At 43.0% G+C, this 12840-nt stretch overlaps 1 protein-coding gene across 1 annotated transcript in view; it reads left to right on the top strand.

Moving 5' to 3' along the window:
* The first annotated feature begins 98 nt into the window (after positions 1–98).
* Positions 99–12840, top strand: part of KDM1B (lysine demethylase 1B) — a 41009-nt gene continuing 28267 nt past the window's right edge. Inside the window, exons 1-6 of the mRNA XM_055405881.2 lie at positions 99–236; positions 4254–4353; positions 5241–5368; positions 6392–6481; positions 7028–7139; positions 8398–8514. Coding sequence (XP_055261856.2) covers positions 4267–4353; positions 5241–5368; positions 6392–6481; positions 7028–7139; positions 8398–8514 — 534 coding nt within the window. The 5' untranslated portion in view covers positions 99–236; positions 4254–4266. The remainder of the gene's footprint in view (positions 237–4253; positions 4354–5240; positions 5369–6391; positions 6482–7027; positions 7140–8397; positions 8515–12840) is intronic.

Genomic DNA, 12840 nt, shown 5'->3' with positions numbered 1-12840 from the left:
CGGGGCGAGCCGCGCGGCGGAGGCCTCGGCTGGGGCCCGGCTCCGCCCCGGTCCCGCCGGCTCCTCCCACCACGGCTCACGTCGTGACAGGGGCGGAAGCGGCGGCGGCGGCGGCGGCGGCCGAGCTGGGGCTGCGGCTCGCGGCGCGGATCCTGCTGTCCTGTGCGCGCGGCGCGCGGCTCCGGAGAGGCGCCCGCAGCCCGGGGCGGCGCGCTCAGTCTCGCCTGCGCTCCGAGGTGGGGGGCCCGGGGAGACGCGCGGCTCCGGGGGCGGGCGTGGGGGCGGCGGCGGGTTTCTGGTGACAGCTCTGCACAAAGCAGCCCGGCCGGGGTGCAAGCTCTCCTGCCCCTGCGCCGCGCTCCTCGGCCGGCTGGGAGCTGGACTGGCCCCTTGGGGGCTCTGCCTCCGTCGCCGGGTTGCAAAGGGGCGCGGGGTGCGGGGGAGGGTCCCAGTCCGAGGAATGGGGGGGAGGGTGGATGCCTGGCCTGGGGTGTTGGAGCGTCCCGGATTTCTCGCGGTGTTGCGGGTTAATCCCCCTCCCCACGGTGTTTGCTTTTTGTCCGGGGGTGCCGTCTCCCCGCGACTCCTTGCACGCCTGCAGCGCAGAGGTGCTCCTGGGGAGGCTGCGGCTTCTCCGACTTCGGAGGAGTCGAGAGAGCTTTTTGGAAAGCGAGGCGGCTGCCGCTGGCACAGGGAGCCTCTGGGGGCTCCCTCCTGGGGGGCTGTCACAGCCCTGTCACCCGGGGAAAGGCTGCTGCGAGGACCCGGGCACCCACCGTCCGGGGGCTGGAACTCGGTGGCTTGCCTCCCAGCTTTGAGAGCGTGGCGGCGAGAAGCCGGTACGGCCTCGCAGGTGCTGTGAGCCGGACTGCAGCGCAGGGACCACGCGTTAAGAGGCGATCGGCATGGCCAGGTTGCTGGGGTGACTCCTCCGGGACCCCCGAGGGGGCGGCGCGGTTTCGGTAGCTGTTAGTCAACAGCCCAGCAGCTGGCAGGTGAAAGAGGAAGAGACAGGCCCAGCTGTAGCGAGTTGGGGGGGGTTCTGTGACCTGGAACCTAGCCAGATGGAGGCCAGGCCTTCCCTCGGGAGAGCGTGCAGGCGTCCAGACCACTTCGTTTGGGGGATAGGTCACTCCACCTGTGCACACACAGCTCAGGGCTGTTACACTTTGGTTGGTTGGTGTTTTTTGTTTTTATTTTTAAACCGACTTTAGGGGAAGAAAGGTGAGTGGGAGGGAAGGTTTTCTTCAGGAGGTACGGGAGAAAATGACCATCAATAATTAATTATCCTCCGTGCCCAGAAAGTCGTCAACAAAGCATTCGGGCAATTGAACTGGATCCATATGTTTGAAAGTTGATTGTTGTGGGTACAATTTTAAGTGGTTCGAAGGGAAATTTTTGCTCCTGTTGTCTCTGGAGAAGTTTCTAGTAGTTTGTGCAGTTTCGAGAAATTATGTTAATGCCACTGTACATTTTTATTTCAACCTGGAGTCCTTTAATTCATATTTTTATGGATTCTGTGTGGTGTTTTTTTTAAAGGTTTTGAATAAGTTACTTCTGAAAAAATCTTGGGACTTACTAAACTAGAAATCTAGACACTGATATATTCACACTTATTTAGGTACCCCCCCAACCATTTTTTCCTTTCTTTAGTCGTATTAAGAGAAAACCAAAGCTACGAATTTAAAATTAGGAAGAACTACGCTTATAAGGTCATACTGAACCTGAAGCAAATTTATTATATTTAAAGTTATGTGTGTTTATTAATTTGAAGAACCAGTTGGGAAAGCATTTCCAGTATACCAATTTGTTTTACTAACAGTTGGTCAGTATTTCTAAGATTATATTTAAAAGCGTAAGTAACTGTAGTCCTCCCAACTTAAAATTTTTTCCTCCATTTGAGGCCCCAAGAACCCAGCAACAGTGAAAATAAAGAAATTACAGTGTCAAAAAAGAATGAAGGTACATAACTATTAATTGTATAATTAAAGGTGAAAATGCACTACTCTGAAAATCTTCAATCATATTTTTCCCAGACCACACAGATTTCTTAACGGCTTTCATAGCTAATGTTTTCATTTCCTCTTAACCATTTCTTGGATTACATCATTCTTTTGCAATCAAAAATATGTTTTTAAGTATACATTTGGGTTAAATGTTTGATGAAATTTACAGAAATTATACTTTCTTTTGAGAGTGCTTGCATTCCCAGGTAACATGGTCAAATGTTGCTTGAACTGATTTTATTTGCATTCCTAAACTGAACATTAGACTCAAATATTTTTGCTGCAGTACTTAACATATACAGTGTACATGTTTACATATGCTTTATTTGTGGTTCATTTTATGAATAATGTAGGTTTTATGTTTTACATAAAGAGATTGTAAATTATTTTGAAAATGTGAGCCAGAAGCCCTTCTTAGGGTATAAGAATTAAGGTAGACAGTAGTAGTTTTAAAACCACTAGTAGTTTATCTCGGAGAAGGCAGTGGCACCCCACTCCAGAACTCTTGCCTGGAAAATCCCATGGGTGGTGGAGCCTGGTGGGCTGCAGTCCATGGGGTCGCTAAGAGTCGGACACAACTGAGCGACTTCACTTTCACTTTTCACTTTCATGCCCTGGAGAAGGAAATGGCAACCCACTCCAGTGTTCTTGCCTAGAGAATCCCAGGGATGGGGGAGCCTGGTGGGCTGCCGCCTATGGGGTCGCACAGAGTCGGACACGACTGAAGCGATTTAGCAGCAGCAGCAGCAGTCTTTATCCAGCTACATAGGAGTGCTGTAGGACTAATGGCTATTTTTTAAATGGCTAAGAGCTGTAATTCATTTCAGAATATGTATACAGTGTATTTATTCATATACTAACATAATGGTTTTGAGAAAGGGAAGACTGAGTCAAAGAAAAACCATCCATAATGTTGGTGTCAAGATTTCACAAAGTTGATGTAGATGGCAGATTAGTTTTTACGTGTGATGTTCATAATCCATAAAAAGTGCACTTACAAATGTTAGTGTAAATAGTAGGATCACAGTTTATAGTGAAGCAGTAGGATTACAAGCCCTTCAAAGCTTTTCCCCAAGATTAAGATCATATATGTGGGATTTGTATCTTAAGATAACAGCACTTCTTCACTTTCCAGTTCCACTTTCAATTCCTTATCTGTAGGTATGTCCTATTAATTCTCATGCTGTTGTGAGTGTGTGTGTGGAGTAAATATGGATCAGGGAAGGAGATGTCTGATAACTGTAGGATGTGTATACTAGCGAGTACTTAGTTATGCTAAGCATTTTTCATTCCTTATTTAAGTTAATTGAAAAAAATGCTGGTATGACAAGTCTTACTTGTTCATGGATTTATGCATTATTTTTTTGTGTGTAGACTTCTGATTCTTAATGTTTTAACTGTGCTGTGATTAAACTAGTTTGAGAACTCAAGTTTGTCCAGTGAATGTCTAACCCAGATTCCTATATTCAATAGTTACCAGATAGTATGCCTGAGATTTATATGCTGGGTTTTACTGAGAAGGAATGAATGCTTTTTCTTTTTAAAGTATGGTGGTGGGTGGTGGTTTCATCGCTAAGTCGTGTCCAGCTCTTGCTACCCCCATGGACTGTAGCCTGCCTACAGGGTCCTCTTTCCATGGGACTTTCCAGGCAAGAATACTGGAGTGGGTTACCATTTCCTTTTCCAGGGGATCTGCATAACCCAGGAATCAAACCGAGGTCTCCTGCATTGCAGGCAGATTCTTTACCAACTGAGCTACGAGGGAAGCCCGTATACTTTTTAAAGTAAACTAGATCAAAATTTGGGAACTAAGATATAGTGAGAAAGAGAGGAACATAAACAAAAATAAGGTATTTTTACTCATCGAATTTTATAAACAGTAGTGTCTTTTGTTTATAGGTCATTCATTTCTGTATATATGTAAAATGTATATACTACCAATGGGTAACATTTATTGAGTACTTATACTCAGCCTGGTGCTTCCAACTAATTATTTTACTTAATCCTCACACCAGTACTAGGGTACACACTCGTTGTGCCCATTTTATATGTGAGAACGCTGAGGCTCAGTCTTATCTTAAATAACTTGAAAGGAGTGGTTTCACACTCAGGCCATCTAACTGTAGGACATGCACTCTTACCACCAAAACTACTTAATAACTTGACTCCAGAGTGTTGAAAGTATTAGCAGATGTTCTTATTTAATGTTTTCTGGTTTGTTTTTTGTTCTGTTTTTTTTTTTGACAGATTTTCTGATACAATGGCAACCTCACGGGGGAGAACGAAGAAAAAAGCGTCTTTTGATCTTTCTCCAGATAGCCTTCCTTTGAGGAGTTCCGGTAGGCAGGTATCACTTATTTGTCCATTCATTGACCCTGTTTAGAGCCAGCAGACTTACTGTGATTGAGACTGAAGAATTAGAGATGAAAGAGTAGAATTCCAGCCCTCGAGGAACTTGCAGTCTAGTGGAAAAATTCACCTTGGGACTTCCAGTGTGATAAAGTGATAGAATGTAGGAAAAAAACTTATCTGGTGGAGATAAAGGCATTTCTGTGAAACAGCATAGGGTGTTCAGCTGTGTGGTTGCCTCCAGGATGTGAGCTGGAGCCAGATCATGCTTAGCTTGATGTCATTCATAGGAATTTGGACCTCAGCTTGTAATAGTTTTTTGGGTGCTATTGATGGCTTACTCGCTGCCATCTTTCTTGTAGGGCCATTTTTTTTTAAAGGAAAATATTGAATATGTAATTCTTTCTCTAGAATTTGTCTACAGATTTTTATTGTAGTTTTTAAATCTACAATACTGAGAGGATAGAACTTCTCTAAGCAAAGAGAAGAATCTTAATTTGAAAGTGGCTTTCATTTTTTATGATACAACCTAAAAAAATGTTTTTTAAATTTTTTATTGGTTAGACTATCTGGGTTAGGTAATCAGTATTGAAGTAGAGTTGAAACAGCTTTTTCCTAAAAGAAGCTAGTATGCATTTTCGGTCTCTGCTCCGAGACCTGTTGTCAAAGTGCTGGTTCCAAATTTCTAGCAGATTAGTGAATTGTTTGCACAATGCAGTCTCAAGGAAATTGCTGTTATCGTCAGCCCCTACCCCACTGCCAGGATGCTGTTGATCTTCACACTTAGAACTTCTAACCTGGAAGTGATTTCAGGAGTAAAGCTCCCACCACCTCCAGCCTGGGCCACACCGGTGTTGATCTTAACCTCAGCTGGTTCTTTCTCAGGCGAAGAAAAAGGCTGCGGAGACGACGGATGAGGATGAAGACGGTGGGTCAGAGAAGAAGTACAGGAAATGTGAAAAAGCAGGCTGTACAGCCACGTGTCCTGTGTGCTTTGCAAGTACTTCTGAAAGGTCTGTTTAGACGGCGTGTCTTGGCCTCACCTTCCTGTCAGTGAGCGCATTCATCCTCAAAGATAGTCTTCCTAAAGATACACAGAGACACTGCTATCCTGCAGTAGAGACATTGCTGGTACATTTTGTACACATCACACCCTGCTCCTCACTCCCCCGTTAGACTCGGCTTTATCAGCTCTGCACAGTGGCCAGCCCCCTGTGCTCACATTGCATCCCCCATAGTTATACCTCTGGAGGTCGGGAATGGGGGGATAGTTTGAGGGTGGGATGGGGTAAGAAGTAAGGGGGGAGTAGAGAGAACCTTGAGCTTCCTGAAGAGACCAATGTTTGCTTATTTCTCTGGGCTGCTTTTCTCCCCCTTACAGCATACTTCGGCCTCCAAAGATGCATACAGGGCTCATTCAAACTACGTAGCTAACTGCACTCTTGCCATTTTTGTTGGGAGGATCCAAGCATGACCTTTTATTTCCAGTGGAAAAAAATCTTCAGTTAAGATTCAGTGAAACCTGGAAAACAAATTCTTTCTTTTTTTTAAATCACAAAGAAGTGGTGGTGTTAGTGTTCATAGTGGCTTTATAGTTCATACTTTTGCTACATTATTGGCCGCGTGGCAGGTTTTATTTGCCAGATTGCCCACGGGATGGTCCGATCCCAACTGGCCAGATGTTGCTACTAGAGACCACACTTCCCTCCTTCACACACATGCGGCAAGCCCACTGCCATCTTTTCTTTCATGTCCTAAAACCGTATCATCACTCCATGGAGTCCTGATAAAGCTGAGTCCCAGGGCCTTTTGATTAGCAGGCAGCTGGGTGCCGCTGATCTAAGTCCCTGTGTCCTCCCCATGCATTGTTCTGTGTCAATCAAACCATTTCATTTCTTCTGTTGCAGTATCCAGTCATTAGTATTCTAAGTGAAGGTAAGGCAAAATGGGCTCACAGGAGGTGTTCAATAAATGTTAACAAAAACAGTGAGACGTGTTTATTCGTTACCAAACCTATCTGTTTTTGCTATTTTCAGGTGTGCCAAAAATGGCTACACGTCCCGCTGGTATCACCTCTCCTGTGGGGAGCATTTCTGTAATGAATGCTTTGACCATTACTACAGAAGGTTTGTTCTGATGATTGTTGGAAGTTTTCGGGGTGGAAGGGGTGGTGGCGTGGGCAGTGGTGGGGGTCGGATGGTTAAGTCTGAGCAGCCCCCCTCCCCGGGTTACTGAATTATTTCACTGTTTCATCCATACCTGAGCTGACTACAGGTATGCCAGAACTTGGATGCTGTAGTTTGCGTGTGTATATGCTTGTGTGTGCACACTCAGAGCTCAAAAGGTATCTGCCATGAGATGGTTATTCTCTGTAGTTCACAAATTCTGAAAAATTTAGGAGCTGCTTTGCTCTTCTATGCCAATGCAAAGGGGCAGGAATGAAAAGATTTTTATGGGGGATGCTGACAGCTCGAGGGTGCTGGACAGACAGGTAACCATCCTTTCTTGATAGTTTTAGATACTGAAAATGCAACCAGTTTTATGCGTGCTATGATAATTTACCCCTCCCCCCTTATAATATGGCTAGTTAAGTCCTTCACAGAAGATTTCAGTCTGCCTCCTGTTTTGAAAACCTGAATAGCTTATTGTCTGATATATTTATTGTTTTTCAGCCATAAGGATGGATATGACAAATATACTACATGGAAAAAAATATGGACAAGCAATGGAAAAACTGAACCTAGTCCCAAAGCTTTCATGGCAGATCAGCAGCTCCCCTACTGGGTAAAAAAGATAAAACTATTTCGTGAAGCATTTGTAGGGCTTGCCTGGTAGCTCCAGGGTAAAGAATCTGCCTGCCAAGCAGGAAACGGGAGTTTGATCCGTGGGTCAACCCACTCCAGCCATTCTTGCCTGAGTAATCTCATGGACAGAGGAGCCTGGCAGGCTACAGTCCATGGGGTAGCAAAGAGTTGGACAGAACTGAGCAACTAAACAGCAAAAGCATTTATAGCACTAAATGCAAGAGGAATGGATGAAAATTCCAATTTTTAGGAAAGTTTTCTTTAATTACATTTATTCTTTCTGTAACTATGAAAGCAAATCGCTTTTTTTGTTTTTGTGGAAAAATCACCTAACTTGACCTGTAGCATATCTGCTGATAGCATTGCTAAGTTTGGTCCTTCTCTCTCTTCGTTTTTTCTGTTCATGTTTTCCTGTGTTTATTTAAACACAATTTCACACTTAGTATGCAAACCCTAATTAGGTTTAGAATCATACTTTGCATGTAAGTTTTTAGTCACTTTTAGGTTTTTTTTTATTAGTTTAACTTTACTTTTTCTATTTAGCCATTCTTTGAAAACACACTTTAGTGATTGTATATGTATAATATAAATATACCATCATTCAATAAATTGCTAATTTATTTAATGTTATAGGTAATTTGAGCTTTTCTCTGCATACCTTAAAATTTTTCTTAATTGAAGTGAGATTTACATAACTTTAAATTCACAAAAAAATTCACAAGGGAGACTCAAGAGGGAAGAGCGCATACACACACTCATGACCGATTCGCATTGTTGTACTGAGAAACCAATGCATTGTAAAGCAGCTATCCTCCGATTAAAAAATAAATTTAAATTTTTTTTAATTAACCCTTTCAAAGTGTACAGCTCAGTGGCATTCAGTACGTTCACAGTGTGGTCCAGTCCCCAGCAATATCCAATTCCAGAACATTTTCATCATCCGCAAAGGAGACTTATGCCCATTCAGCTGTTACCTCTCATTCCTCCCTACCCCTACCCGCTGGCAACCGCTAATCTGCCTTCTGTCTTTATGAATTTGCCATTTTGGATGCTTTATATAAAGAAATCAGGCGGTATGTGACCTTTTACATTTGGCTTCTTTCACTTAACCTCTTGCATTTGATGCTGAATGCTTGTTAACCCAAATCATGTGGAGGAGATGGCAAAGGAAGAGATGGAAGAAATGCTCACTCAAGAGCTGCTAACTCATTGACCTTGACTTCTTACTTTCCATCTAGGTTCAATGTACAAGACCTGAGTGTAGAAAATGGAGGCAGCTTACCAAGGAGATCCAGCTGACTCCCCAGATAGCAAAGACCTACCGATGTGGTATGAAACCAAATACTGCTGTTAAGGTATGATGTCTTTGGTTTTCTGTTTGAATTAATTGATGGGTTAGTTTAGTTGTCAGTCGGTAGTAATGACGTATATTTTTCCTTTATTGTATCGATTATTGTATCAGGATGGTACTGTCCCATGTATAAAGAGAATCTCCACTACAATAGCTTAACCGATTAAGGCTTTTATTTTTCTCTCATTATAAGCAGTTTAGAAGCAGGCAGTCCAGAGTTGGTATAGTTGCCCAGGGAATTCTCCTTCTAGTTTCCAGCTCTCTCACAAGATCATTACTGCACTGTCAGCCATCATTCCAAGTTCAAAGCAGAAAAGATGGGAAAGACTGGAGTATCGTAAGCCAAGTCTCTCCTCCTTTTACTGGGAAATCAGGAGCTTTCCTGGAAGTTCCAACAGTAGATTTCTATTTATAGCTCTTTGGCCAGGACAGGATCTCACAGCTACTCTGAACAACGTGGGGACAAAGGAAGAAGATACTCCATAACTGTTGCATGTTTTATATTTTATAACTGGAGGGAAATCTTTCATAACAGCATCGAAATTAGGATCCTGTTAGTAAAGAGAAAAGGATGAATATATGTTTGAGCTCAAAAGACAGGAGTTTGAGCAAATGCAGAGAGATAGTGAAGGACCAAGAAGCCCGGCATGCTGCCGTTCATGGGGTTGCAAAGAGTCGGACACGACTTAGTGACTGAACGACAACAACGTGTTTGGGCTATTGGCAGACTTTCTTAATTGGTATATTGTGCCTCTCTGGAGATTTGACAGTTCCTTAGCGTTTAAAAATGTGCTAATTGCTTCAAAGTGTTCAAGCATTCATCTATAGAATGTGTCTTGTTTTATCAGTACATTAAAGAATATTCGGAATTGTAATCTCAGATGCAAGATGCTTTTCCTTTCTGAAAATTTTGACGTAATTCACAAGCTTAATTCACAGAATTCACCCTCTTAGAGTATATAATTCAGTGGTTTGTGGTATTAATATATTCACAGATATGCAGTTATCACCAGCAAAATATTTTCTTAGTTCAAATTCTGCTTTAAAGAATGAATGAGAAACATTTGAAAAGCTTTATAACGTTTATAATCAAGTTTTTCAAAGCCTGGGATTTAAGATACAAATATTATTGAAGTGACTCTTGATTATTAACATATTTGGAAGATTTTACAAAGTAAACTGGTGAGAAAAATGGTATGAATATTTAGGAGTTCTGTTTTCTATAGTTTTAAATTTTACATAAGCATTACGTGAATATAATCTCAAGTTTAAAAAAGTAAATTGAACATATGTGTGCATATATAAGTACATGCACACACATAATATGTAAATTAAAAATGAAAGTCCCCTTTAATCCTTCTCTTTCTTCACACTCTAATAGATAACAATTCTTAATGATTCATTTATCCTACTAGAACTTTCTTTATGCTCTCATTATGTATTTATGGTAGGCATATTTTTTTAAAGCACTGGAAACAAATATCTAAACTACATTTTAAAGGTTTAAAGAAGTATAGCTCAGAGTGATCATAGCCTCTAAGGATAGTATCATATCTTTTAAATCCCCTCTGCCCAAGAAATCCTCCCTTGAGACCCTCTAGCTCCATTCTGATTGATTACCATCTATACCCTCAACTTTTGAAATATTTATTTAAATGGTGTTTATTGACTCAGAGTCCCTTTGGTTTTCAGCTTGGTCTTCTGTCAAGGACAAAGTCTGGAAAGGTTTCTTTGTAAAACAACATTAAAAAGAATGGTAGCAAACAGCACACACTGGAGCTCACTGTGTCATTTAATATATCTTGAAGATGCTTCCGTCTCAGTACATAGAGATCTCTTTCCCTGAAAAGACTGTATAATAAGGGCATTTAAGTGACATTTAAACGTTTATCGTCAGTGAGTGCGCTGTAGTGAATAGCTTCATGCCTGTGCAGGTTTTATTTATGTATTTTTATTTTTGTCTGGCCTGGGGCTCCCTTGCTGTGCACAGGCTTTCTGTAGTTGTGGCGAGCGGGGGCTACTCTTCGTTGCAGTGCGAGGGCCTTGTGCTGCAGTGGCTTCTCTCGTTGCGGACACAGGGTTAGACTCATGGGCTCCAGTAGTAGCAGCCTGCGGGCTTAGTGGTTGTGGCTCGTGAGCTCTAGAATGCTAACTCAGTAGCCGTGGTGTCTGGACTTAGCTGCTCCGAGACATGTGGGATCATCCCAGCTCAGGGATGGAACCCGTGTCCCCTGCATTGGCAGGCAGATTCTTATATTCTGTGCCACCAGGGGAGTCCTATCAAGCTGTTTTAATTTGAAATAATTCTTAGACCCACAAGAGGATTTATAATTCTCCAGTACTCTTGCCTGGAAAATCCCATGGATGGAGGAGCCTAGTAGGCTGCAGTCCGTGGGGTCGCTAAGGGTCGGACATGACTGAGCGACTTCACTTTCACACATTGGAGAAGGAAATGGCAACCCACTCCAGTGTTCTTGCCTGGAGAATCCCAGGGAAGCGGGAGCCTGGTGGGCTTCCATCTATGGGGTCACACAGAGTCGGACACGACTGAAGTGACTTAGTAGCAGCAGCAGCAGCAGCAAGAAATAAAGAATAAAGTTGCGCACTCGCCGTGTCCCCACCCCTGGTTTCAGAAGCAGAGCATGGCCTCTGTAACTTTCTAGGTGCCCTCAGTGGTTATCTTCCTCTGCCTCTCCTGCAAGAGCAAGCAGTCTTTCAAATTTCGTATTTATTATTCCTCTGCTTTTTGTTGATACATATGTATGAAACCCTAAATAACACGTGAAGTTTTGCATATTTTATGTTGGTTGGAAATTGTACCAGTTGTACCAATTGCGTTCTTCTGCAGCTTTCTTCTTTTCCTTAACACTGAGGTTTTTTGGTTGCCTCCGTGTTGATGCCTACAGCTCTGAGTCATTAATTGTCCCTGCTGTGTAATTTTGCATTGTGTGAATCTACCATAGCGTGTCTATTCTCTTGTTCATAGGTGTGTTGAGAGTTGTTTCTAGTTTGGGGCTGTCATGTTCTTTCCTGTCTCTCCTAGTGCTGTGCTGTGCTGTGCTCAGTCGCTCAGTCATGTCTGACTCTTTGTGACCCCATGGACTGTAGCCCACCAGGCTCCTCTGTCCATGGAATTTTCCATCAAGAATATTGGAGTGGGTTGCCATTTCCTGTTCCAGTTTTCCTAGTGCACACGTGCAGAGAGTTTCTCTGGAATATCTTCCAAGGGCTAGATTTCCCAGATCATATGGTATGCCAATCTTCAGTTTATTTAGGTAACTTTTTAAATTGAAATATACAAACAGAAAGCACACAAGTCAAAATGCCATAGCTCAGTGAAGTTTCAGAGTCCACATCTAGCCAGGTCCCAGTAAAGAAAGATGAGCGGCAAAGGATTGATACTTTTGAACTGTGGTGTTGGAGAAGACTCTTGAGAGTCCCTTGGACAGCATGGAAATCAAACCAGTCAATCTGAAAAGAATCAACCCTGAATATTCATTGCAAGGACTGATGCTTCCAGTACTTTGGCCACCTGATGGGAAGAACTGACTCACTGGAAAAGACCCTGATGCTGGGAAAGATTGAGGGCAGGAGGAGAAGGGGACAACAGAGGATGGGATAGTTGCTTGACATCACTGACTCAATGGACATGAGTTTGAGCAAGCTCAAGGAGTTGGTGATGGACAGGGAAGCCTGGCGTGCTGCAGTCCATGGGGTCACAAGGAGTCAGACACAACTGAGCAACTGAACTGAACTGAACAGTAAAGAAATTGACCAGCCTCTCAGAAGCACCCTTGCACCACCTTTCACTCAAAGAGTCCATCCCTTTCCCCTGCCCAGAGTAACTACTTACTTCCTCTTCTCCCCCATCCAAATACTGACCAGCCTGACCCTGCTTCGCTTCTGAGATCAGAGAGCACAGGTGCTTTCAGGGTAGTGTGGTTATAGGTCCCTACTTATTCCAACTTACAACACTGGATGTTGCTTCCTTTTGAACTTTATGTAAATGGCATAATACAGTATGCATGCTTTTGGATGTGGCTTCTTTCAACTCACCGTTATGTTTGGAAGGTGCACCCATACTGTAATGTGCTGCAGTTTACTCTCGTTGCAGTGACATTGTTTGACCGTACTATAGTTTGTTTCTGCCTTCTACTCTTGATGGACTTCTAGTTTGTGCTTAGGTTTTCTCTCTTACAAACTGTGCTTCTTCAAGAATTGTCTAATCCTTTTCTTGGTGTACGTGGACGAGCGTATGTCTAGAAAACACAGGCATGCCTTGTTCTGTTGCACTTCGCTTTTTTTGCGCTTCACAGAGATGGATTTTTTT

This window comes from Moschus berezovskii, chromosome 23 (genome assembly GCF_049115385.1).
Source record: "Moschus berezovskii isolate FMDL1 chromosome 23, NW_MosBer_1.0, whole genome shotgun sequence".
NCBI lineage: Eukaryota > Metazoa > Chordata > Mammalia > Artiodactyla > Moschidae > Moschus > Moschus berezovskii.
The sequence above is the reverse complement of the archived record's forward strand: the minus strand, read 5'-3'. Positions and strand labels throughout refer to the sequence as shown.